Below are 27,861 nucleotides of genomic sequence, written 5' to 3' on the forward strand. Positions count from 1 at the left end.
TAAAGTTTTACATTTGTTTTCTTCTTTTATGTTTACACTTTTCCTGGCTCTTCTCAACTTTTACATTTGTTTTCATTAGTTTGATTATGAGTTTTTTCGTTGTCAAACATCTGGGTTATTCGTGCAGGAAAGGCAATGCACAAGCTTGTTGGGCACACAAAATGGATTTGGTGAGCTAAAGGAACATAGCTTTTATTATTATTATTTTAATGTGTTTTATTGATAATTATGTATTTTATTGATAATTAACAATTATTAAAGTAGCCATGTATTTTATATGTCAATCATGCAGGTCGATTAGAATGGTGGGAGACAGTTATAACTGGTAGTGATGATTTTGGACTGCAAGAATGTGGTCTATTTCCTGAAGAACATGTGATGGTGTTCTAGCATGCCATGCTGGCTCAATATTAAGCGTTGAATATTCCACACTTGACGAAGGAATAATTACAGGTTGGCACTCCTATTCTATTTTCTCTGAAGATTTTTGGTCACAATGCTTTAACACATGAGCCGATAAGAACTATTGGAATTATAACATGTGATTTCTGTTCCAGGTTCAACTGAAGGGCTACTCTGCTTTTGGGAAAATGTGGAGGGTAAGAGCCTTTTATCTCGACTCTTGAATTTTCATTTTTCATTCTTTCATGTTCAACTGGTACTGTTGACTATTAAAATAGTCAAGGGAATACAAGATAATGTTGGTTGGTTTCTTTCTACAAGATTTTGTGTAATTAATCAAATAATTATGTCATAGTTCATAAAAGTGATTAAATTTCCCCTTGAATTACTGCCATTGAATAAAAAGTTAGCATTTTCCATTGCTACTGTTGCCTGTATGCAGGAGGCATAAGATGCGTAAGAAATGTTACTGTTCGTACTGCTGCCATATTGTCAATCAACGCTGTAGAACACTGGTTAGGGATCGGAACAGCTGATAATTCCATTGGCCTGAAGAGAGACTTGGTAGCTTCTCTAGCATGGGAACAAAATTGTTTGGGTGGCAACTATACCGAACAAAGAACAGTTGCTGTGGTATGCACTAATCCTACTTTCTGCATGTTACCATTCTGCATGCATCTGCTTGTTAATGGCTATTTGTTTCCCCTGTTTTACTCACTCACTACCTTGTGATATCCAGGGGAGATGTATTGCTACGGACCTTGAGAGGAAAAGGATATGCAGCGGTGGTCGTAATGGACTTCTTAGGCTTTGAGACCTACCATAAACATTTAAGTTCCTGGTGCGTTTGTATATTTAAGATGAATATTGAATGTCACAAGTCATTTTTTTCTTTTAAAAAATAATCAATTTTTGGCAATAAATTTTACATGTTGTAGCTACCTATGTAAAATCTGAGTTGTAAAAATGATGTGTTAAGCTAAATACAAAACGAATAGAAGAGTGGGTGGTTTATTGTTGCCCCATTTGTGTATTTTCGTGCTTGATGGTGTACTATCCCAATCTTAGAAACTTGTTCATGTTCCCTGTTATCTTTTCGAAAAGTTGGTCGATTGTCTAGCTAATTCTCGTCATTCGCTTGGTCAATCCCTATATGAATGGAAGATATATATGGTTCACATATATAATATAGCCTATAATATATTCCTTAGGATGAATGATACAGTTCTAGATAATGAATATGGACAAAGAGGAGGTTGCGAAACTAAAATAATGAATTGTTTCTTAAATATGAATGCTATATTTTACGTTTTATAATATGAATACTACCTGATTGTAAATGGTTTTGTTGATGAACTGGTGGCCGATGCTTTTGTTGCAGCCTACCCAAAATGCGGGTCACTTACTTCGGCTGAGCAGGTCTTTCATTGGATAGAGACGAAGACATTGAGGTCCTGGAGCGCAGTTATTGGTGGCTATGCCCAAAATGGAGATCCAAAAAAGGCTTTAGATTTGTACCTTCAAATGAAATATTCAGGCTTGGATCCTGACTGGTTTAGCATTGGGAGCCTCCTTTTAGCTTGTGCCCTACCATAAACATTTAAGTTCCTTGTGCGTTTGTATATTTAAGATGAATATTGAATGTCGCAAGTCATTTTTTTCTTTTAAAAAATAATCAAATTTTGCATGCCCCGTTTGTGTATTTTCCTGCTTGATCTTGATGGTGTACTATCCCAATCTTAGAAACTCGTTCATGTTTCCTGTTATCTTATCGAAAAGTTGGTCGATTGTCTGGCTAATTCTCGTCATGAGCTATTTGGAGAAATGGTAAGTTTGGGATGATGTGAGACGGGTGCGGTGAAGGATAAAGGAGAGTGGCCTTCAGAAAGAAGCCGGGCGCAGTTGCATAGAAGTGGGAGAGCAAGTTTATAGCTTTGTAGATGGTGACACTTCCCCGCCGGAGTCGGGAGATTAATAAAATGTGGAACAGTTTAGAGGAAAAGATGAGTAAATTTGGATACAGACCCAACACAGCCTCCGTGTTTGATAATCTTTTCTGGAAATAAACCCTTTCTATAATTTATATGTATTCTGAAAAGTACAATAAGATAACAATAACAATGAATAATTATGTTTATCTTCAGCGTGCTTCTCATATATATTGTCTTAATTAAAACAATAATGCTAGGCACACTAAATTTAGTCCGAATGATATAAAAAAATGACATGTCATTAATTTTAAATTAATTAAATTGCCACATGTGTTAGATAGAATTATTTTTTATATCATAATAATGAGAGAAAAAATACAGAGTGTAACTCAAAAACCCAAAATTAATTGTGTCATCAAACCGCCACAGCACCACCATATTCCCACAGCCTACTGTATTCCAAGTTTCCTAGTCAGAGCTCCTACCTATTCTATTCCAAGTTCCCAGTCTTTGTAGGAAAAAGACGATCATATCCTATTTCTAATCAGAAAAGGAAAAAAAAAAAAACAGGTTAAAAACCTCTTACAAGTGCAACAACGAACGGACAAACCTAGGGCTAGGAGCGTTGGATATCTTAGATCTGCAAAGGCAGCCTGATGAGTGTTAACGCCGGCGTCAATTAGATTTAGACCTCGTTTAGATTAGTATTAACAAGAGTAAAAATTTACTGCCATATTTGATGGACCGCATCAGTGAGTTGCCACATGAAATTCTTGGTAGTATATTGTCTCTCTTGCCACTAAAGGAGGCAGTGGCTACTAGTGTTCTCTCAAGGCACTGGCGATATGCGTGGGCATGGTCTACTTTGACACTTGATTTTGATCCCGAGGAAACTTTGGTCGGCTTCAAATACCACAGTCGAACATTGCAAAACAAGAAAAGCCATAGGTATGTCAATTGGGTCAATCGTGTAGTGGAACAACATTCTGGCCCTAACATCAAACTATTTAGGGCTTGCTTCGATCTAGATCGCCGCTTTACAAGTTCCATCGATAAATGGATTGAATTTGCATTGAAAAAGAGAGTTCAAGTGTTAGTCTTGGATTTTGTTAAGGAATATGGAATCAACAAAGATTCATATATGTTTCCCCGCAAACTGTTAGGTCTCGAGGAAGGGTTTGCTTCAAGGCGTTGTGTTGGACTTAAATCCCTCAAAGTTCTTTCTTTTAACTTTGTTGATGTGACTGGAGAAATTCTAGAGCACTTCTTGTCAGTATGCCCATTTCTTGAGCGATTATCAGTGTCTTTTGTCGAAAAGTTAGTTAACTTAAGAGTTGTTGGTTCATCAATTGCATTGAAGTACTTAAAACTAGAAGAATGTGATGACCTCAAAAGAGTTGAAATTTCTGACACAAACCTTGTTTCGTTTATTCACACCGGGACTGCAATAGACTTGCGTCTCAGTAATGTACCCTCTCTGGTTGAGGTAGCCATTACTAGTCAGCGTAATGACATTGCTCGTTTATGTGCCTCCACTGCTTTCATGAGACTTGCCTTTACCCAACTTGCATGTTGTCTTTATCAGCTAGATACTCTCATGATCAATACTCAAGTAGCGGTTAGTATTTATGCTTTATTTTCTTATGATGATATGTTGTTTTTCTTTTCTTTTTGTTTCGTTTGATTATGTAGTTACTCACTTTCTTTTTTGGCTCTCAGGAGTACAATAAGGATTACACCTTTCCTATATTACCAAATCTCAAGCATTTGGAGTTAACGGTCGAAGGAGATTACAAGTTGAGTCTTAGCCAATTATCGTCTTTTATGAAGGCATCTCCTTACTTGCAGAGACTTGCGTTGAAGGTATATTTTTTTGCATAATTTTAATTCGTTGAGTAGGCCGTAAAACATGATAGAATAGAAAACTTTTGAAAGTAATTTTATTTGAATGGAGGAGAAAAGTAACCTAACCGACATATTATTCATTATACATTAGTAGTTATATCATGAAGTTTCTAAGAGCTGTTTGGACTTGCCGACTTGGCTTAGTTGGTAAACTTCTCTTGAGTATTCTAGAAGCTTCTTGATTTATCTAGGCACAAATTTCATCAGGAAAAGACGTGAAACCTTATATTGGAGAAAAGATATTTGGAATTTAATGGTGATTCTTGTTACTTCTTGTATCATAGGTTAGGAGATAAGTATATAATCTTTTGTATTTCCATTGGTCTTATGACTTCATGAGGTTAATGGTGATTCTATTTGTCACATGTAGACTTAATTGTGGTTCTTGTTCCACTAATAAATTGTTTGCTTGATGCAGTTGCGATTCTGGGAGAAACCTTTTAAGGAGGGGAGAAAAATAAAGAAAGCTGCCAAATGCCCCCACCATTTCATCAAGGTAGTAGAAGTATCAGGGTATTGTGATCGTACAAATGCTGTCGAACATGTCATGTTCTTGATGGAGAGTGTTGTTGCTCTCGAAAAACTTGTTATTGTTCCTTATTGGTCGTGGGATTGTCATCATAGCGGATCAGAATCGGGAAAGAGAGAAAGGAAGAAGGAAGCAAAGGCAAGACGTCATGCTAATATGCACCTTAAAAATAGGGTTCCTTCAACAGTAGAATTTGTATGCTTGTAATCAGTGGGGAAATTAATTCTTCACTCATATTCTTTGCATTTGATTTCATATGTAGGTTACGAAACTTCATAGTATGAAACTTTTTATCTAATCTGATGTTGTGTGAATTGTTATTTTTTAAGATTATTGTTGAGAGGACAAAACCTAATGAAATTGATCCCCTTTGATTTTTGTTATTTTTTAAATGCAAATTCAATCCATAGCGATGTTGGGCTACTATGTTGTTCGCCCACATTATAGACCCAATTGACGTACTTACGGCCTTTCTTATCTTGTAACATTCGACTAAGGTTTTCTCAGGATCAAAATCAAGTGTCAAAGTAGATGCCCACACATACAACTAATGCCTTGAAAGAACACTAGTAGTAGCCACTGCTTTCTTTAATGGCAAGAGAGACAATATACTAACAAGAATTTCACTTGGCAACTTATTGATGCGTTCCACCCAGTTATTCTTAAATTAAATGTATGATAATCAAAATAAATTGGCAAATTCATTTAACGAAGAGCTAGCATAACCAGAATAATGATGAAACTAATAAGAAAACCAACCCATACAACGATGACAAATATTAAAAAATGCCTACCACCTATATATATTCAAACACATATATAAAAAGGTACAATTTCTAAACGAGGAATGTGGAAAATAAAAATAGATTTTGTTGATACCTTAAAAATGGTTCAACATTTTTGGGCCCAACTTAGTGATGTTGTCTCCTTCGGCCTCTTCTGAAGTTAGGTAGAGCGATCTATCTACAAGACAAAGAAACGCTAGGTAAGTCCTTTGACACATGTGTAGTGCCGGCGGAAGGCTCTCCGATACTTAATTTATAATAAGTATGGTGTGAATAGTAATCTGGACAGAGTAATGGCAGCTTTGCTAAATGTCGCAGTTACCTCCTTGACCGTTTTGTTGGCTTTCTGTATAGTCTGGTGGCTAAAGTCCTCTCAAGTCAAGAGGTTCATTGAGACACTTTACTAGTTTATGAATGGGCTCTAATGAGGTTTCGATTAAGGAAATTGTGACTAATAGTTTTTGGGTACAGTTTGTCTATGAACGCGACCAAAAACGGGTTCTTGAAATGGCGCCTTGGACGTATTGGCGTTTTTTGGATGCTACTAGAGATGTGCCTGGTGAGGTATTATGAGTGGATAATAGAGATGGGGATGACTCCATTGGAAGTTTTATTCATATACGATTTGTGGCTACCTTTGATGAGGAGGACTTAGTTATCTTCCCGAGGTAGGCGAGAAGATGTTAGAGTTTCGTTATGAATATTTTCCTGAGTACTGTTTTGCCTGCTGTCGCATTAATTCGTCATGCTACAAAAGAAAATGTGAAGAAATATGAGGATTCACATGGCAAACTTAATTCTGATGCCTATACCCAATTTACATATGCCTTTGCACGGCTTAAAGGAGAAATAAGCATATCGGGCAAACTAATTGGGTCATTGACGAGACGTCTCTCTTCTCAGCAGGTTGTTTCATCACACAGTGATAAAAGGAATACAGGAGATGGATCTTGGAGGCGAGACAGGGTCAGGGCTTGTACGAGTTCTAATAGCCAATCTTGGCAATCTTCCTTCCATGACACAGATGATGTAATGGATACGGTTTCCTCTCCATGTAAGACTAGACAATAGTGAGAGGTCGCGACAATTCGTACAGAGGTCACTATGTGTTGAAAAACTTTCAACGCATGTTCCTCAGATGTACTCTGATTGATCTTCTGCTCATGAACAAGCAAGGAACTCTGTAGCTCATCAATTGAAAGCTTCTCAATGTCATTTGACTCCTCAATGGAGCACACAACGTAATCAAACTTTGTAGTAATAGATCACAGGATCTTTTCTACGATGGTTACGTCTTCCATCTTCTCGCCATGGATACTCATCTTGTTTGCAATTGCCATTGCTTTTGAAAAATAATCATTGATAGACTCTCCTTGTTTCATCTGAAGAGTCTCAAAATCTTTCCTTAGTGCTTGCAGCACTCAACGCTTCACCTTCGTTGAGCCCTGATACTTTCTTCATGGAATCCCAAATTTGCTTGGAAGTATCTTTTTGGAGAATGGTCTCCAAAATGGAACGATCAATAGCTTGGAATAAGTAATTTTTTGCCTTCAAATCTTTCAGCTTGGATTCATCCAATTTCTTTTGTTGTAGCTCCGTCAACACCACTCCACTTTCCGGCTCTACAATACCGGTTTCCACGAGAGTCCAATATTCTTTAGACCTCAGGAAATTCTCCATCAACATGCTCCAATGATCATAATGATCATCAAAGCGTGGTATGGTTGGCTGCACATTCTGTAACCTTGTCAGATGCCATAGTAACTTACTGCCGTAAGTGCAATTATAGCCATAGTAACTTACGCCATAAGTGCAATTATAGCTTACTCGCTTTTGTGGAACTTTTATGTCAGGCCCCAGTGGAGATCTCTGATACCAGATGTAGAGTTAAACTCAAAATCCAAACACAGGTGAGAAGAGGTGTTGGAAAGCGTAATTTGTATACTGATAAAGTTGAACTTAAATAGAACGTTACATCACCAGACTATGCTAAATTCAAGGACCTGACTCCTACTAACTTAATCTATTACTGACACCACTAACAAACTGCTCCACTACTGGGAGACTCCTAAAAACTTGGTAAACATAACAACGTGCAACATGACTTCCTACATAATAGGATAATCAGTTTATTTAAAAACAACTACTGTAACTAGATAAAATCTTATAACAGGTTGGTCACGGTGCGTTAGATAATGAAGATGAAAGGCTACTTTCTGCGGCTTTGGGAATACTTGCTGAACAGCCGTTATCTGAAGAGTAATCTGCTAGTATCCGGGATGAGACAAGATTTAAAATAAACATATAACCAAGATTTAAAACTGTTATCTTTAGTCTATGAAAACTCATTTTCCTATCGCGAATTAAATGCAAAACAAGGCTTATCAAATGAATGCTCTTCTACAAAGGCAACTTGCATAAACGTGTATTTTAGAAAAGAAAAATATAATTGTGTTCCTCAGTAATATTTGCCACGTTATCTTTTACTAAAACGGGACAAACTACTTCTGATCTATGGAAAAACCATTTTTCACAATCTATCATCTATCTATATATATAAAGCAAAATGTAGAGAATGATGAAACATTCAAAATACCAGAAAATGCCCTGAATTAATTCAAACATTGAGGATAATAATATGGTAAATTCACTTTTTTCACATTAAAAAATAAAAACAAAAACAAAATCAGATAATAGGTCCTACTTTTATGGAACATAACTACCCATATTATCTTTTCTTAATTCTAAAAATAAAATAAAGAATAAAAAATAAAACCAATTGGCACGTACATGAGCATGTGCCAAGGGGCTAGTAAAAGAAATTATTGCATAATACTAGAATAATGTCATGTGGTATAACTCGTTCACGCGTTATAATATAGGTGAAAGACAGAGTATTTTTCCACTTATATATATATTTGGTATAGTATCAATAGAAATCTTTTTATATTCCTCACTAACCATACAAAATTACTGCTATGTAAATTTGTAAAGAGTAATGCTACTCTTACTACATTCTCATACTACCTTATGTGACAGATGAGGTGTACAACCACATCAATTAAAACTAATTTAACATTTTCTTTTCTTTTATGATTTATTGACACGTTTTAATTGATGTGGTTATACACCTCATTTGCCACATAAGTAGTATGAGAATGTGGTAAAAGTAACATTTTTGTAAAATCGCTAAAAAATACGTGTCAAATCTTGAAGATTTATTTTTTTCAATTATCAACCCTGGGGGTGTTAATAATTAAGCTTAAATGAGAAGAAAATCTTGACTAATGAATGCATAATTGGTATAGAATGGCCAGCAAAGTCCACACCGACGTGGATGTTTGAGGCTTAGGTGCAAAACCTAGGGGGTCACGTACGTATCTTGTAACAAAAAAAAAAAACAAAGGCACATCTTGTTGAAGGGCTCAAGTGTGATTGGAGACTGATGGTGGTAATTTGGCCGCCTGGGTTTGGCTTTTGTTCAAATAAGTCTAGCCATAATCTCTAATAGCTGTCGGCTTTCTATTGGCTTCAAATATTGTGAATTCATGAGAAAATGTGTCCTGCATTTGTGTATTTGGTGAACGCCACTGGTTGGTTTGCTTTGCACACCTTCATGCCTAACAACATGCATGGGTTGGTGAAGTGTGGAAATCGAAGACAAGGTTTTATAAAGAGTTTGTGTCCGCAAATATGCATGGCTGTTTTTCATCACATGTATATTTTGATTTTTACAATTTAGGTTTGGATGCCACCAGAAAATTAAATGCATATTTTGTCATGGACTGGAAAAAGGAAAGTTCTATCGTCTCTCTGGCCTCATTTAAACTTGAAAGTTGTAATGAAACCGATCCCGTTTTGTATTATCTCTCTTTATGTGTTCATATCTCTTTTAATTTTTGTTATTTTTTAAGATTATTGTTGCGAGGAAAAAACCTAATGAAACCAATCCCTTTCGATTTTTGTTATTTTTTAAATGCAAATGCAATCCATAGCGATGTTGGGCTAGTATGTTGTTCGACCACATTATAGATCCAATTGACGTACTTACGGCTTTTCTTATCTTGTAACATTCGACTAAGGTCTTTGACGCTAAACAAAGTTTATCGGGATCAAAATCAAGTGTCAAAGTAGACGCCCACACATACAACTAATGCCTTGAAAGAACACTAGTAGTAGCCACTACTTTCTTTAACGGCAAGAGAGACAATATGCTAACAAGAATTTCACGTGGCAACTTACTAATGCGTTCCACCCAGTTATTCTTAAATTAAATGTATGATAATCAACATAAATTGGCAAATTCATTTAACAAAGAGCTAGCATAACCAGAATAATGATGACACCAATAAGAAAACCAACCCATACAACGATGACAAATATTAAAAAATGCTTGCCACCTATATATATATACAAACACATATATAAAAAGGAACAATTTCTAAAAGAGGAATGTTGGAAATAAAAATAGATTTTGTTGATGCTCAAAAATAGTTCAACATTTTTGGGCCCAACTTAGTAATGTTGTCTTCTTCGGCCACTTATGAGCTTCGGTAGAGCGATCAATTTGCAAGACAAAGAAATGCTCGATAAGTCCTTTGGCACATGTGTGGTACCGGCCGAAGGCTCTCCGATGCTTAATTTAGAATACGTACGGTGTGAATAGTAATATGAACAGAGTAATGGTAGTTTTGCGAAAGTTGCGATTACCTCCTTCTTTGTTTTGTTGGCTTTCTGTATAGTCTGGTGGCTAAAGTCCTCTCGAGTTAGGAGGTTCATCGAGACACTTTACTAGTTTATGAAGGGGCTCTGATGAGGTTTCGATTAAGGAGATTGCGACTAATCGTTTTTGGGTATGCTTTGTCTGTGAACAGGATCAAAAACAGGTTCTTGAAATGGTGCCTTGGACGTATCGGCCTTTTTTTGATGCTACTAGATGATGTGCCTGGTGATGGATATATACACACAATAAGCTTAACCCAAGGGACCTTTTGGGTCCAGATGCATGGGGTTTCGGGTTTCTGTATGACTACTGTTGTTGCTAAAGCCATTGGATCGCCGGTTGGTGAGGTATTATGAGTGGATAATAGAGATAAGGATGACTCCGTTAGAAGTTTTATTCATATACGATGTGCAGCTACCTTTGATGAGGAGGACTCCAGTTACCTTCCCGGAGGTGGCGAGAAGATGATAGAGTTTCGTTATGAATATTTACAAATCTTTTTACTGCGGTCGCATTAATTGGTCATGCTACAAAAGAAAGTGTGAAGAAATATGAGGAATCACATGGCAAACTTAATTCTGATGTCTATACCCAATTTACATATGCCTTTGCACGACTTGAAGGATAAATAAACATATGGGGCAAACTAATTGGGTCATCGGTGAGACCTCTCTCTTCTCAGCAGGTTGTTTCATCACACAGTGATAAAAAGAATAGAGGAGATGGGTCTTGGAGGCGAGACGAGGTCAGGGCTCGTACGAGTTCTAATAGCCAATCTTAGCAATCTTCCTTCCATGACACGGATGATGTAACGGATACGGTTTCCTCTCCATGCAAGACTAGACAACAATGAGAGCCGTGTTGACTAAAAAGTCAACAATCAGACCGAATCAGACCGGACAGGTTCAAACGTATTTTGATGTTGGTTTCACACCTTACAAAACCAGACCGCACTAGTTGTGTATTTTTTTAATTTTTTTTATAAAAATTATTCTTAACTCATTAATGATGACCAAACAGGACAATTAGCAAATGAGGATATGGCCCTTAAATTCAGATTCTTTTAATTTATTCCAATAATTGAAAAAACTGATGAAAAGGGAAAGGACGAGGACGACGGAGAAATTATACAATAATACAGTAGTACCAAGTGGCAATTGACATGTGGTATTACGTTCCACTGAGCTTGCAACACGTGGATGGTAATAAATTTCTCCATGACGATGTTTGCCTTCTCCAAAACCTCCGTTTCTTTGTTATTCTTCCTAGAGACTGAACTCAAGTTTGAAGGCGCCGACTTTGACCGGCAAAAAAAAGTTTGAAGGTGCCTACCAGAAAAGAGAATAATAATAAGAAGAAGAAAATGCAAATTAAAAATCTGTGTAAAGCTCCGATGCAAAACAATGGAGTTACATGATGCAAGAAGCCAAGATTATTTCTTTTAGCGGTTAATTTATTTGAAGCAAACTCTCACTGAAAATTGCCAAAATTTATGGATTTTTTTTTGGGAAATGACCCTCAGTGCCACCCCTTTGATAATTTTAACTAAAAATACCATCCCTTCCCAATTTTTTTATAACTATCAACTATAAATATAAAATTATTGTACCCTTATTGCTCTCCTAACACATTTTCTGAAATTTACCTCCCCTAAACCCTCTCCGTCGCTCAGTCTCTTCATCTTCACTCTCTGGTCACTCTGCTCTCACTCTCTCGTCTCACTCTAACTCTCTCATCTCTGCTCAATTTGTCACTTTCTCTTCATCTTCCTCTCCCAGTAAAATCTGTTCATCGAAGAACAACGCCATCATTCACAGCAAACAGGTACTGTTCATCGAATTCTTTTACGGCTTAGGGTTTATGGGTTTGTTTGAAATTGGTTGACGGGGTTGTTTGAAATTGGTTTAGGGTTTGGGGGTTTCTCTGAAATTGGTTTAGTGGGTTTTCTGAAATGGGTATAGGGTTTAGGGGTTTCACTAAAATTGGTTTTGCTTTAACTCTGTTTGCTAACTTAAGGGCTTGCATATTGGATATGGATAAGTTCTCTTTGTTTTTCATATTCTCTTGTGATTATTTGGAATTTCAGTTTGGGGATGAATATTCAATGTCTAAACAAAGGGCAAGGAACCATATGTGGTGTAATATGAGTTCTTTAAAAGTTTGCTGTTTTGTGCTTGATCATTGTATGCTTAAAACAAAGCGGGAAATGAGTGAAGATGGGAACATGCCACCAGCAGGTGTGGTTTAGAGAAATGGGGCCATGGATTTTGCTATAAGCTAACTCTTTAAGCTTTTGCTTGTCTTTTTTGTGTATGGATAGTTAGACAACTCTGTTTATGAGGTGAACTTTTAATTTTTTAATTGTACATGTGTAAGAAACATTTTTTACAGTTTTGATGGTTTATTTATTCATTTATCTTTCATATTGATAACACATATAATACATACAAACCTCTGATTTTGTTAAGGAAAAACTGAAGGGATGGTGCCAAATTGTTATTGGGTTGAAAGGAAGTTTTATTTATCTATGTTGTATCTGGAAGAACAAAAAAAAAAAAAAATTTAATAAAAATTCTCTCTACCTTCTTCAGAGATATATTAATGCTAATTCTTTTCTTTGTTTTTTCCTGGCAGGTGATGAAAACTTCTTCCAGGCTGAGTAAAATATTTTTGACTGCCATGGTTTATGAACTCTACAAAACAGGAATGGGGGAAACTACTTTTGAAAAGGTGAACTTCTCATGCTTTCCCCTTATTGCATAAATTTACACACCTAATTGGTTTGTCTATTTCTATCACAGATTCTAAAGTTTGTTTCATGGAACATTTCATACCAACGCTGCTGGTACCTCTGCTGGATGCATTTACTGTAAGTATGACATCTCACTCCTAGAAGATTGCTTTTCACTGTGGTGCAAGTTATTGCATAATGACAGATAGCCACCCACAGCTGTGAAACAACTTTGCGCTAATGCAGTTGTAATGTCTGCAGAATTTGAAGAGATATTAATAGTTTAAATAAATTGGTAAGCTTTGCTTATTCTTTCATTTTTTGGGGCATAAGAATCAATATAGTATGCTATAGGTATGCATATTGTTAGCAGTTTTAGGACATACCCTAATTTGATTCCTTTTGCTGGTATTTCATTGTTCTGAGGCCGAGGCTGAGTTTGAACTATTGCATTTTGTTATATATTCCAAAACCAAAGTTATAAAAGAAAATGGTTTTCCTCTTTGTTAATTGAGAATCATCTGCAGTTATGATTTCAGATCTGTAGATAACTTGTTGTTGCTGATATTGCTACACTTGAGGAGAATATAACAGCTTGGAAAATGTGCAAGAAGAGAGCACTAACTCATACACCGAAGAACAAATTGATGAAGTTAAGATCAAATTAGTAGAATTTGTGAGCTCTCCATTATTTATAATTATAGGTAGGAAGTGTGTATATACTAGAGCAAAGATTGGTTGACTATGTAATAACAATTGAATTTTCAAGTTTTATGAAAGAAATAATTTTTACTTCGCAGGATAGTATTGTTAGGGTTCGGTGGCGATTTATTTTCCATGTCTAAATTGTAGTCTGTAATGGATGTGTGTGTATTGTATGTAGATTGACTTAATATTTCTGTCCTATTGCATGTGTATTGTACTAATATTGCCTATGTATTGTATACATATTGTATGCATATTGCCACCGTATTGCATGTATATTGTGATGCTATTGCTGTCGTATTGCGATTATATTGCCCTAATATTGATTCTCTAATGTATGTATATTGGCCTAATATTGCTATTATATTGTATGTATATTGACTACAGCTCATCAATGGGTTTACGGTTTAAGCCATACTTCATTCAAAAAGAAGAAGATGAGGAGAAAGAAACAACGTGCCTTTCAAAAACAGGCAGTCATGTGCATCATAATTGCACCATAAGACATTGTAAGAAATTATTTTAAAAAATAATAACAACTGAAAAATAATTTACAAAAAAAGGAAGGTATGAATAAAGAGATAGAGAGCAAGAGAGCGAATAGGGGGAGAAAAAGACAGAACGAAGCTAGAGAGAGAGGCAGAGAGAGAAAGAGCTGCGCTGTAGAAAGAGAGCAAAGAGAGAGACAGAGAGTTGCACTACAGAGAGACAGAGAGATAGCCAAGAGAGAGAAAGAGCTGCGAGGGTGTTTTGACGATGTAGGAGTGTAAAATGTGATTCCATTAAGGACGTCGTGTCCTTTTTGTAATATGTTATAGATTATGAATATATAGTGGGAATGTGAAGTTTTTGTATTGCCTTTGGATTGCTCCCCTATTGTATTTGTATTGTGATCGTATTGCCATTGTAGTGTCATGGTATTGCCTGGTTATTGCACTGATATTTCTTTCTTATCACCTGTTTTTTCAAGTCTATCTTGTGAAGGAACTTATAAGGATATTTTGTAAAAGAAAACGCTTGATTGTATTAGTTTATTTTGTAAAGGAAAATGTTAGATCATTATTCTTTATCATATAAATAAGGTATAACAAGCACCGTATATGTATCTCTTCAATATGATTGATTCATGTTCAGCTATTGGTGTAAGAATGTGATTCCATTATTGCTTTTTTATTGATTATTTATTATTGTAAGATTGTGATTCCATTAAGGACGTCACGTCCTTTGTATAAATCAAACTCATAGTTGCTTTCCCTGCAACAAATTATATTAATTAAGAAAACCAACCAAAAAGCAATAAACGAAAACCATATGAAAGTAATGGCACGTAGATTATGAAGTGGTAACAGACATGCAATACAAAAGCAATACGATAGCAATAAACAAGCAATAAAGTGGCAATAGACACGCAATAAAAACGCAATACAAATACAATAAACAAGTTGGGTGCGGCTTTTCTTTTTCTTGTGTAGTCTGAAAAGAAAAGGGGAAAGAAACAGAAATTGTCAAGACGAAACTGCAGAAAGAAATAGAAAGTGATTATATCAGACATTTCCCCTTACATTTTTCCTGCCAATGATATACATACCCTATGAAATTGGAGACATTGTTGACACTGAAAGTAGCTGAGGCATGCATCATTTTGCAAACACAATGATGAGATTGAGATATGATGCACATTTCACATTTTCCACCTTATTATAATGGAATTTTAAATTATAAATACAAAATTCTATACTGATAATGATAACCACCCCAAGCTAAGGACGGCTCGACGTAAATTAATACAACTTCAGTTAGACTATGGCATTATATACATCCCTTCAAATACAATATACAAATTGCTTTTGTTTATTGTTTTTTGGTTGGTTTTCTTAATGAACATAATTTGTTGCAGGGAAAGCAACTATGAGTTTGATTTATACAAAAGACGTGACGTCCTTAATGGAATCACATTCTTACAATAATAAATAATCAATAAAAAAGCAATAATGGAATCACATTCTTACAGCAATAGCTGAACACGAATCAATCATATTGAAGAGATACATATACGGTGCTTGTTATACCTTATTTATATGATAATGAATAACGATTTAACATTTTCCTTTACAAAATAAACTAATACAATCAAGCGTTTTCTTTTACAAAATATCCTTATAAGTTCCTTCACAAGATAGACTTGAAAAAACAGGTGATAAGAAAGAAATATAAGTGCAATAACCAGTCAATACCACGACACTACAATGGCAATACTATGACAATACAAATACAATAGGGGAGCAATCCAAAGGCAATACAAAAACTCCACATTCCCACTATATATTCATAATCTACAACATATTACAAAAAGGACACGACGTCCTTAATGGAATCACATTTTACACTCCTACATCGTCAAAATACCCTCGAGCAAGGAATGGGCGGAGAGGCTTCTGTAAAAGTTGAGGATGTAAAAGATGTTCTTGACTTGAAGGTGGATTAGTTACTGGCCAAAGTCTTCTTAGGAATTATTTTCCTTTCGCAACTCTCCAAGAGCTAATCCAGCCTGAGGGAAAAAACAGAGTCAGAGATACATAATTTGTTGCAATGAAATTGGTTGGATGAGAATCTCATATGTGCTTCTTCAAAGGTGCATGCTTGTGCTATCTACAAACTTATATAAATTTGATGAACAATTCTTGCAAACTGGGAAAAAAATTCCTACTCAGGCGAAAGTACAATTATGAGTACTTCCCAAAACTTATAAGTCCTAAGCACCATCCAGAAGGAAGAATATATAAATAGACAAAATATCTTCTTCTAACATGTAAACCGAAAATTAGAAATTATCAAGTACAAGATTTCTCAAGAAAAGTCATTAACATGAATATTCAAGAACCGTGATAGGACTAATATTGGTATAAAACCTACTTTACTTTACATAGTGCATCACAGATAAATTCTAGCAATATATACACTGCACAAAATAGTGACTTCTTCTATTAAACTAAAATCCTAGTTATCATTTTTACCTCCCAAAGGGATTTGAAGCTAGGATGAGTACTTCACTAATTTGTTGTTCCTATAAAACATCCAATACTTGCTTGGACAAGGTCAGCCAAAGAGTGTAAAGACTCAAAAACGATCATATACTTTTCTTGTTCAAGTAGGACATGCATTCTTTCAAGGGCCATATGAAAATTTAGTCAAACCTTCTTTCCCTTTTGAATTTCTCGTACGAAATTATAGGGTTCATAGAAATAGCCAAAATTAATTGCAAACAAGCAACCTAAAACAGAGCCCAAAATATCCAATCAGAAAAACGATCCAAATACACAAAACCAATGAAACCCATTTGAGTTCTTACACTTGAGTTTGTTGGTGACCTAAAAACAATTAGATATTGCCAAAGTTAAAAGAGATTATTCTATTTCTCCATCTCATATACTCAATCTTCAAGAGTTTCTCGTATTAAAGCATATAAAGAACTTCAAAGAAGTAAAATATTTAAGCAATATCTGAGTGATACACAAACCAACATCTACATGAATGTCAGCACCTTCTCTACGAAGACTGATACTCCTAACCTGCAAACAAATTTAATGCGTACATATATTAGACAAAAGCATTATACATTCTAAGGTATCAATAATGAGGAAAAAAAAAAAAAAGCAAGGACATCATCAGGGATGAAGGACTTATGCAGGACTAAACCGATTTCCATCAGATTAGCCCCACTAATTACAAAAACAAGCAGATATAGTAGTACCAACATTTGTAATCTGACCTATGTTGTAAATGATGATTCATGATTATTTTAATAAAACGAGCAAATTTATTACCATCATCAAAGTCAAAAGCTTTGGATTTAAAATTTACACTATCCCACCACAACAACTGCCAAGACCAAAAGGAAAGTAAAGAACTTAACTTATTAAATTGTATATGGCAATCCAAAATCCAAAGCACCACAACAAGCTTGAAAGGGATGAAAACTAAGTTTACCTACTTTTTGGTTTGCTGAAGTTTTAAGATTGACAATAAGGTCACACTTGTTCTGCTGACTCGCACTTCATCATCCTTGTTATCAAAAACCAGTGAAAAAACTAGAGTACCGAGTTATCAGAATAAAAATAAAAAGTAATAAAATCCTAACTAAATCTAAATGGAATTTTCCTTGGAAGGAGGCTTTATCAGCATCTAGTGTGAGAGATACAAAGGCAAACCAAACCAGAAACTGTCCTACTCAAGGTCTCAAAAATGAAAATCATATGGTTCATAGAAATAACTGAAATTAATGGCAAAATAAGAATCCATAACAGCACCCACAATATCCAATCAGAAAAACAACTTGAGATATATAAAAGAATGAAGTGTCAACTAAGGCCCATTTTCTTGTAGTGAAAGTAGAATATAGACATGCCTGTTAGAATTTGCCGTTAGTATATGTATTTTCAGATTAGGAAGAGAAGTATTTTCTGGAGATTTTAGCTAGAGAGCATGAAGAGAAAATGAGGAAGGCACTGTTCTATTAAATTCTTACAATCTGCAGCTTACATAGTGTGACTGACGAGAGAGAAATGTGATTCTCTTCTAACAGAATTACAACTGTCACCCTATTAGGTGCTTACACGTGTCATACCAAATCTAAGCTAGAGAATCCACCTAGACTATGATCTAATGGTTCTCATTACATCATTTAAAATAGACAGAACAGAAAAATAGAAAATGACTTCTCTAAGAAATCAAAGCAGGAGAAATCGGTGAGCAGATTAAATCAAAGTGAACAGAGAATTAAATCAAAGGTAACAGAGAAATCAAAGGTACAGAGAAATCAGGTGATTAAATCAGTGCAGAGAAATCAGGCAGAACAGATTATATTTCAACAATGCCGACATAAATATTTACACTAGACAGAGAAGAAACTAAACAATGCAAATTTAACCCTTTGGTAATTACTCTTGAGGTGTTCTAGGTTTCTTCTTTCCTTGGTCCATGAAAATATTGGCGAACTCAGAATAGTACAGAAGATTGTTAACCTATTTGTTACAACATTTTACCGATCACAAGTTAACTTCTAAAATATCTCAGTCTAACCCATTATTTCACATTAAATGGGTTGCAACAGTGTAATAAACCACAAACAGAGAAATAAATTGGAAAAAAGTGTAACATGTTTTCAGAAAATAAACAATTTAAGTGGAGACACTGTAATAGCAGACATTTTAGTCATGGGCTATGTCAGGCAGTGGCACTTTTTCAAGCCATCGACAAATTGTAAAGCATGAGAATTATCAAACAAGCCTAATAATACTGAAGGAAAACCATTACCGATCAATACAAGATTTATGAGAATCACAAAGTAACAAAATTGTGCTGTGTCTGACCTTTCTTGTTTATTTGGAAATAGTGAAAAGATATTAATATAAGGAAAGAAAGGAAACAGTGCATAAGGGATTTAAAAGAAAAAAAGTGGCAAGGAAGGACAACTTTTGTGACCACAAATAGATGCATGTGTCTAAATCTTTTTGCAATGATCGTGCCTTACAATTTCAGCCAGCAATACCATCAAGGATTAAATTTGCAATAAGAAGGCTCAACAGAGAAATAAAAATACAAAAAGACAAAACCTAGAACAAAAATTATTCACCTAGATCAGATACACACCTTGGCCTGCCCGAGATGCTAGTTCGCACATCCGGAGTAAAATTTAAAGAACGCCTTCAAACATGGTAGGGCTAAAAGGCCTACCAGTCTCAAGAACACTTGCATCTTTGTTCTTTGAACTTGAACCACTAGGCATGTCAAATTCAGAGACGAACTCTGCAAATGCACCCAATCTATATAAATTCAAATTCAAATGGACAACATATTAGTTAAGTGATTAGCCACAAAAAGAACAAGCATAGGCAAGGTAGCTTCCTATTTTCTGAGATCAGCAATCTATATCAATTTTGTTATTTGCAAATTGCAATTCTACTAAAACCACGTAAATGCAAAGTAATCGAATAAACAAAAGAAACCTTAGGCACTTTGCGAGTTCTCAATTCCTGCAGAAGTGAACAAAAGGAGAACAGGATAGAAGAGCTGTAGCGTTGCGTTGAGAAAGCTGATTCCCTGAATTGATTAAACCACGAGGCAACAAGACCGTAGCAACTGTAACAGTGCTCATTCAAACACTTATGTAGTTCCCCTTTACCTTAGAAGTCGATAAATCATCAACCCGACCATTCTGCTCTCTGTTATGCAATTCCAGACTTGGAAATTGATTGGAGAGGCTACATCAATAGAGCAAAATCAATCAGACCAATAGAAGTTTCATCCAAGCATGAAGTAATTCACAGTTAAAATACAGAAATTTCCAATCTCTCTAATTACTAAACTTCACAAAATCACTCACAGGTTAGTGAAATTATCCTTCTCAAATGAAAACCATACAAAAAGACAAACTAGTCAATAACAAATACAAAACCTACCTTAGAATCACTCGTTTTGCGCACATAACCAAATTGGAAATCCCATAAACACCTAAAGAAAAGCACGAATTTTGTCTGAGAGGATTGAGAATGAGGAGGAAGTATGTGAAAAAAGTCAGAATCGAAACCAAGAATTAGGGTTTTTTGAGGCCCTGAAGGAGCAGAGGAGAAGAGAAAGACGTCGATTGAAGACATGAAAAGAGAGGGAATTGAGAGATTGTTGAAGGGAGAGAGCATTTAACGAAGAAACCCTCTCTTTCACCTTCAAGAACCCCCTCAACAAACCCTAACATTGACTGCAGAGAGAGAAAGAGAGTGCTGTTTAGGTTTTCGCGACAGAGGGAGAAAGAGAGTGGTGGTGGTCGATGGAGAGAGAAAGCGCTGAGAGAGGAAGAGAGAACTGTGAGAGAGAGCTGAGAGAGAGAGAGAGAGAGCAAGCGAATGCAGAGAGAGTGAATAGGGAGCTGAGAAGGGACCAAAATTTCTGTAACAGTGATATTTGTGCAATAAGTGGATAATAAATATATATTTATAGGTGATAGTTTTACAATTTTTAAGAATGGGTGGTATTTTCACTTAAAATTATGAAAAGGGTGGCATAGAAGGCCATTTCCGTTTTTTTTTTTGGTATTCTTTCTTCAAGAGAAGGTGTTTTTCAACCCATAAGTTTTATACAAATTTATAAATAAACCATAATTTTTATTTTATTTTAGAAATCAACCACGATCAACGCATGATCTTTGATGGGTCTTTGTTGAATAATGAATTTGCTTGAAATGATGGTGTGATAGACCAACAAAGATTGTGGGGAATGGATTTGTAGGGCAAAGTTCTTCAATTTCTTCATAGATCTCTAATTAATGGGCCTCTTGGAAATTTTGGTATTCTCTCTCATAATCTTTGACAAGTAATGGGTGCTCTAAACTTAATCTGCAGATGCGATGTGTTTATGGGTAAACTGCCGACTGAAATTTGGAATAGTTTTAAGTTTTTAGAAAACGAGATCTGAGGACAGAAAGAGAGAAGAAAGCGACGGAGGTTTTGGAGAAACAAACGTCGTTGGAGAGAAATTTATTACATCCACATGTCACAAGCTCAGTGGAACGTAGTACCAAGGTGTCAATTGCCAAATAGTACTATCGTATTATTGTATAATTTCTCTGGGGAGTGTGGGGAACGGCAAGCACAAGGGTTCATCTTTTGTTTTAGTATGTTGTATCATTGTTAAGGATTCTCAATTTCCCCATCGACTTGACTCAATAATAAAAATAAATTTATTTTCTATTTAATATTAAAGACGGGTTCGTTGAAACTAAGAGCATCCACAATGGGATGCTGTATAAGGAGGTGTATGTTAAATATACACCCTTTGTCGCCGGAATCATCTCCAATGAGAAGATGTAAATGGTTGTAAAAATACACCCTCACCATGGAGATGTAAAATTAGATGCACATTTGCTTCTTTTTTTTTTTGACATCCTTTGTAGGCGGGACCCACAAGAGAAAAAGGGAAAGAGAAGGATTGGAATTCAAAATGGAAAGTCTAGATTTCATGCAATTTGCATTGCACTTCCAATGACCCAGATTTCTACATAGATATTTTTATGTTAGTTGTAGGTAAAATCATATGTTCTCCAAATTTAAATTTTTTTAGGTCCATTTATTTGGAAAAATAAAATAAATCTAACACACACAAAATTAATTTTAAAAAGTTAAAACATACCAAAAAAAAAAAAAAAACACACACAAAACAGAATTATCACAAACAAATCGAATATGCATATTTGGATTTACATTGTTTCTCACTAGAGCAAAAAATTACACTCCCGAAAATACACCATCCACTATAGATGCTCTAATTGATTAAGTTAAAAATGTGTTTTATAATCTTCTAAATCATTATTTTTCTATATATAAACTCTTTAACCCAAATCCATTTTTTTATAAATTCAATTTCAGCTGCGCCTTATGAATCATCTGGATGATTGTGTGCTTTTCTTGTTTTCTGTTTCAGTGTGCGTTTCCAGCTGGTGTTTCGTTCCATTCATCAGGCTCTGATTCCAATGACGCCTACAGGATTCTACGTAGCTACCCCATTGTTCTCACTGGTATTTAAGCTCTACGCTCTGCTCTATGCATTCTTCAAGAATGTGTTTCCTTCCTTGTTATTAAACTTGCAGAAGAAAATGTAGAATTTAACCACTTCTTCAAGTTAGTGTTGTCGCTTAAAAGCTTCAGAGTGTATCGGAGGCATTATACGAGTGGTTTCTCCTGATTAGTTGGTTTAAAAACAAAGCTTTAGATAGAGCTATGTGTTTTCTGTTTAACAATAATATCTTTCCTTTTTGTTTAATGAACATTTCATAGTTAGTTGCTTTCTTGCAGGTGTGCATGTACCCATGCCTTGTTGTCTAGTTGCTTTCTTGCAGGTGTGCATGTACCCATGCCTTGTTGTTTAGTTGCTTTCTTGCAGGTGTGCATGTACCCATGTCTTGTTGTTTGTTCCTATGGGTGTTTTCCTAATTTTGTGCAGAGGGTGATAGGACAAAAATTTATGTTAGTTGCATTGCATTCCGGGATCCAGTCAGCGAGGATATTGCTGAAGCTTATTGTGTACCTGCAAATTCATTTGCAGATAAGTGTATCTGTCTAGTTTCTCCATCGCCTAGCTTTCGTTTACTTAGGAATACTCTAGAGGAATTATTTTCTTCTGATGTTGATGCACAGCCTCATTATTTTCTTCTTTTTTAGTTGAATGCGTCTGCCTTCTGCTTTTGATGGGTCTAGGAAAATATGTTCCCCTTTACTTGTGCTTCATTTAGTTTTGTCATTGTGGTGGCAAATTTTTTACATTCCAACATTTTCAAAAGAACTTATTTTTTGTTCAAAGATGGAATGCATAATGCTTTAGCATTATCTTGTATGCTTCCTGTATTTGACTCTTGTTCTAATTTTTGCCTGTTTATTGTGCGGAAGCACGTCTACATTCTGTTACTCTTTTTCAGTGGAGTAGACTATATTGATGCGCCTACGCCATAAATGATGGGTCTCCATTCAGGAGTTGATACATCTACTCTGGCCATCGATGGTGTAAGTTGTTCTGCATAAACTGCACTTTTGTCAATATATAGTTATTAATTTACATGTGCTGGTTGAACAATATATCTCATGACCTTTTATATGTGTTATATGGTTGTTAGGTTCCCAACAGCATAGCTTATAAGTTAATAACAATATGTTGGGAAACCTTTGGATTTCATCCTGACCTGTATTTGGTCAAAGTACCTATCACAGGAATTCGTGGCTGTATATTGTATAATTACTTAGGCTTAGGTTTTCTATTCTTTACAATGTTGCATATCTCTTACAGCTTGCCCTTCTTACCTTCTTTTTGTCTCTATCTTTGTTTTGGTTTCTTTTTCTGTGATTTCTCCTTTCATGTTTTCCACAAGATTGCAAAATCATGATGAAATTTGTAGCATGTAAGAAAGTTAGTGATGTAATATCTGTTTTCTTGCCTTCCCCTTGTGGTTCTAGGTAGTAGTTGTTGACCTTGAGTGTAATCGTATCACGACGATGGAAGATATACCTCCTATCCCAGAGCCAGAATTAGGCGATTTGCGTGGGGAGATGACAAAATTTTTGCATCCCAATGTTGTGGGGTGGGATAGATCAGATGAAGGATGGTTTATATAGTTTGCCTGAGCAATATCCTGAAGGTGTCAACAAACCTTGGGGAGAGGATCATGACCTTCAACCTAGGTGATAGTCGGGTGCCAAGCAAAATAATTATGAAGTACTAGCGAAATAAATGCAGGGGTTCCACTTTTGTTGTAAAAGACTGAAGGGGCAATTTTGCCTTGATTTATTTTAAATTTTGTGACCAGCTTTGCAGATTATAAACTTTTCATTATACTTCAACAAACATCAGTGTAGTCATTGTTATTCTCTTCTTTTCTTTTTCTTAAAGTTTAAAGTTTAATGTTGGAGAGGTCTTGAAGCTATGTCTTCCCTCTGAGCTAATGGCTTGTTAGTTGTTTCTTAAGCCCGAATATTTGGAGTGTGTTAAGTATTCACACATATTCTGTGCATTTGGTTTCATGTGCAGGTTAGTGTTCTTAAAGTTCTTTGCATCACTTTTAAGTGGCTACCGAAACTTCATAGTATGAAACTTTTTATCTAATTTGATGTGTGAATTGGTCTATTCATTTGTCTTTGTAGTGTCCTTTAAATTTTATTTAGTGGAATTGTGTTTTTTTTTTTTTCCCAAGGAAGTTTCTGCTGCTCATGTCTTCAACACTCAAGCATTCTTGACCATGCGGTCTCGGTCGATTGGCCAACCACCAGAACCCATGGTATTTATGTTCATTGCACCCATCTTTATCTTCGAGATATCGACTCACATTTAGTAATTATTGGTAGATATAATTCCTAGTCATAATTATAGTAATTGGTATGACTAATGTAGTTATGATCGTGATTGTAATTGTTGAGACTTTACATATTGCAGAGTTTCTAGCAAACCACTCAAACATGTGTGTTTTTGTGTTGTCGTTGGTTTACTTCAGCAACGTTTTTTCTTTAGTATCCTTTTACTCTTCATTTCATGAAATATCTTGTCCGAGGCTCTTCGTGTTAGACTTATTTATTTGTTGGTATTCACAGTTAACACACTTCCTGGATTCCCATGGTTCCATGGATTATCTGGAAAGAGGATTAGGTTCTGACGAAAACACTAATAACCTACTGGACAAGTTACAAGATGCAATTAGAAGAGGCCAGAATCCTATTTCAATTCTTACCTCAAATATTGGCAGTCCTTACAATGATTCTCTTAAGGTTCTTGAGGCTGATATTCAGCATGCCAATAATCTGTGAGTGTAACCCCCTTCCTGTTTATTCCTTTCTAATCTGCTTTTTTCTGTTTATATTGTGTTTTGAAAATGGGTTTGAGAAACGTGAAATAAAGTTATAGGCTTCTAACTTTGTACTCTGATATTCAGCATGCCATATTCTACATTTACTATTTTGAGGCTGAATCCTACTCTGCAATATCCAGAAGGGTCAAAATAATGCATGGGTTTCTATTTCTTTATTAATTTTGGTTTTGGTTTTGATGGATTGTTTCTGCAAAAAATAATTGGGGAAGAAAAAGAGAAAAAGAATATGGTTGTTTTGCATTTCAGTATTTTTTTGGTTCTGAAACTAATAACTATTTGCGTATGGACATAATCGGCATACAACGCCTTTTGTTCTCGCTGTCATTGTTATGCTAAATGAATTCCAAAATTTGTTGTCATGTTGACCCCAATTCACAAGCTTTGATCTTTATGTGGATAATGAGCATGCTAGGAAGTTTGCAAGTCTTCTGTACATAATCTTGGATATATACTACTGGATTCCCCCTGTTATTTTATCATTACATTCTCTGCTGGCTATAGTTGAACTAATGTTGGGGGTTTGCTGAATATTTGCAATTTTAAAATGGCCTGAGGTTCAGTCCATAGTTTTAAGAGCATGCCGTCTGGTTCCTTGCTTACCTTGTTTTATGAATTTGTTGCTGACCCTTCGAATGTTTTGCTGAGTTAATAGACCTTTTTTTTGGTTGATGAAGTTAAGTGACTTTTGATGTTACTTGAATAAATATATTTTGCAGGGCAGTTTCCATCCCCAGACGCAAGAGTGATACGGTTCTTCAAATGAAATTGGTTTACGATCACTTGGCACCCATTTTCCTGTTTTTGCTTCAATGGATTGATTGCTCCTCTTCATGTTTACTTTCAAGTTACTTAAATATTTTCCACATAATTGTATATATGGTTGGTTTCTGCTTGCCGGTTCATTTGTTTCTAGAGCAAATTAGTAGTTTAATGTTTGTCCCCTCGTACAAATGAAATCCAAGTGCTTGAGTGTTTCTGCGTTTGCTTTCATATTTCTTCCCAACCTAAAACTGCAGATGTTATATTACCATCCCTTCAGCGTCTCCATGGTGATTCGTTGGAGATGAGGAAGCTCTAGAGATGGCTGTTAGGAAGAGATATGAGGATCAGATAAAGCTTTCAGATGTAGAATTGGAGAGAGAAAATGAGTGTGGCATCTGCTTGGAGCCTCGTACCAAAATGGTTTTGCCAAACTGTTTCCATGCCATGTGCATTAATTGCTACCGCGATTGGTATGAATAACCTAGTTCTTCCTTAATCCCCAAAATAGTTGTTCTTCCATTTTTTGCTTTAGTCTCATCCAGTATCACCGGGGAAGTATTTGCATCTTTGCATCTTTATGTGTTATAGGAACACAAGATCGGAATCTTGCCCGTTCTGCCGGGGAAGTATAAAGAGAGTGAATTCAGGGGACTTGTGGGTTCTGACCTGCGGCAGTAATGTACATGCTTTGTGTAAGAGATACAAATTATATATATCAGAAGAGTCACTTCTTTTATCATGCAATTTTGAATTTGTGATGGAAATGCTGTCAGGCCATGCGACTCCCATGTTGCACAGAGATAACAAATTTCTTTTTTAACCTTTGTTGGATGATTAAATCCCATGGCACCAAGAGTGCATCATTTCCTTTGTTGAATCTGATTCATTAGCTTTCAATGAGAAATAATTGGCAATTTCGTAGGTTCAATTCCTCCCAAACAATGAGTATTTAGAAACAAGTACGATTTGATGAATAGTTCAACATGTACATTTTTTAGAGGATGTTCTAAATTATGGAAGCCTGAGAAATGTTCTCAAGCAGTAGTAACTAACACCGATTATACCATCCGATTTGTTTTTCTTTTGCTTCATAACTACAATCTACTCGGTTGAGATCACAAGCAACATAGCAAAGTACTAAAACATTAAGCTGATCCAAAGGCAAGCAATTCATCCTCAACGCAGTTTCATGTGCGACAAGTAACTGAAGGGAGGGTGAGTGGCTTTGCCATTTAGGAACATATCAGTAAGCACCTTGTACATGGCTTCAGTGAGATGAACTCCATCCTAGTTTATGTAATGGGAAGGGCTTGGACAGGCGCTAGCAGACGGCGTGCCACACACGGCAAACACCTCGAAGTTGTAGGGGTCACCAGTTTACACCATAATCAATCGAGCATATCAAGCCTCAAAATAACTAGCACCAAGGCAGACACGTCTTCTCCCCTGCCAAAGAAAGACACTATTCCGAGGTGCCAAACACCTGCCGAAGCTCCCGCTGCCAAAGCTCACAAACTGCCAAACCTAATCTCCATGACACGTGTCACCACCGCGGCGACTTGCACAAAGTCCCACATCGGAAATATACACAAATCTCCCACTTTCAATTCCTTATAAATAGGGAACAGTACCCTAGCAAAAGGGTAACTACTTTCTTACCTTTTACTGTTACTCTGCTAAAGTTACTACTCTTAGCTGACTTAAGCATCGGAGAACCTTCGCTCGGCACCACACCGGTGGCCGAAGCTTAACGACGCTTCTCCTACTTTGTCTTCTGCAGGCTAGCTCTTATTGAAGGTCCACACATTCTCCACTGTGAAGACAAACCCTTTTCTCTAAGTTGACCCTATCCAAAAAGAGCATCAACTTGGCACCGTCTGTAGGAAGCGATACTTGAATCTCATTTTTCTCTACCAGCCTAGCTGGCTCCTTCTCCTATTCGACCCCGTCGCCTTTTCTTCACTCCACAATCAGCTATGCCTACCGAGGA

General features: G+C 35.9%; 2 protein-coding genes and 3 long non-coding RNA genes across 16 annotated transcripts in view; 4 read left to right on the plus strand and 1 right to left on the minus strand.

The window, feature by feature from the left end:
• LOC103337297 (uncharacterized) overlaps positions 1-2,545 on the plus strand; it is a 28,368-nt gene extending 25,823 nt beyond the window's left edge. For all 9 annotated transcript variants that reach the window (XR_016128591.1, XR_016128592.1, XR_016128593.1 and 6 more), the window contains 6 exons: positions 128-170; positions 293-453; positions 558-599; positions 845-1,035; positions 1,142-1,243; positions 1,784-2,545. This is a non-coding gene — a long non-coding RNA (uncharacterized LOC103337297). The remainder of the gene's footprint in view (positions 1-127; positions 171-292; positions 454-557; positions 600-844; positions 1,036-1,141; positions 1,244-1,783) is intronic.
• A 402-nt stretch (positions 2,546-2,947) lies between these two features.
• Positions 2,948-4,190, plus strand: LOC103337328 (putative F-box/LRR-repeat protein At5g02700). Its single transcript, XM_089041585.1, has one exon. It carries the CDS (start codon positions 3,073-3,075, stop codon positions 4,015-4,017), a length of 945 nt encoding a protein of 314 aa, XP_088897711.1. The 5' UTR covers positions 2,948-3,072; the 3' UTR covers positions 4,018-4,190.
• A 7,849-nt stretch (positions 4,191-12,039) lies between these two features.
• LOC148915698 (uncharacterized) lies at positions 12,040-13,800 on the plus strand. The gene is made up of 5 exons (XR_016122022.1): positions 12,040-12,099; positions 12,910-13,005; positions 13,077-13,144; positions 13,268-13,301; positions 13,534-13,800. It is a non-coding gene; the product is annotated as an uncharacterized LOC148915698 (long non-coding RNA).
• A 2,033-nt stretch (positions 13,801-15,833) lies between these two features.
• Positions 15,834-20,777, minus strand: LOC107880447 (uncharacterized). 4 transcript variants are annotated; one of them, XR_016122365.1, is made up of 5 exons: positions 20,170-20,777; positions 19,717-19,971; positions 19,361-19,533; positions 17,253-17,280; positions 15,834-16,259 (listed from the first exon to the last, which is right to left on the minus strand). It is a non-coding gene; the product is annotated as an uncharacterized LOC107880447 (long non-coding RNA). The 4 variants fall into 4 exon arrangements; XR_016122364.1 differs by lacking the exons at positions 19,361-19,533; positions 19,717-19,971; positions 20,170-20,777 and adding an exon at positions 17,703-18,424; XR_016122362.1 differs by lacking the exons at positions 15,834-16,259; positions 19,361-19,533; positions 19,717-19,971; positions 20,170-20,777 and adding an exon at positions 17,703-18,424 and having other exon boundaries at positions 16,945-17,280.
• A 1,507-nt stretch (positions 20,778-22,284) lies between these two features.
• LOC148915699 (E3 ubiquitin-protein ligase AIRP2-like) lies at positions 22,285-27,206 on the plus strand. The gene is made up of 8 exons (XM_089041982.1): positions 22,285-23,259; positions 23,707-23,931; positions 24,278-24,332; positions 24,441-24,524; positions 24,835-25,043; positions 25,826-26,053; positions 26,162-26,341; positions 26,460-27,206. The coding sequence occupies exons 2-8, from the start codon at positions 23,822-23,824 to the stop codon at positions 26,689-26,691; spliced, it is 1,098 nt and encodes a 365-aa protein (XP_088898108.1). The 5' UTR covers positions 22,285-23,259; positions 23,707-23,821; the 3' UTR covers positions 26,692-27,206.
• The last annotated feature ends 655 nt before the right edge of the window (positions 27,207-27,861 follow it).

Source organism: Prunus mume, linkage group LG7 (genome assembly GCF_029339155.1).
Source record: "Prunus mume cultivar Tortuosa linkage group LG7, ASM2933915v1, whole genome shotgun sequence".
Lineage (NCBI taxonomy): Eukaryota > Viridiplantae > Streptophyta > Magnoliopsida > Rosales > Rosaceae > Prunus > Prunus mume.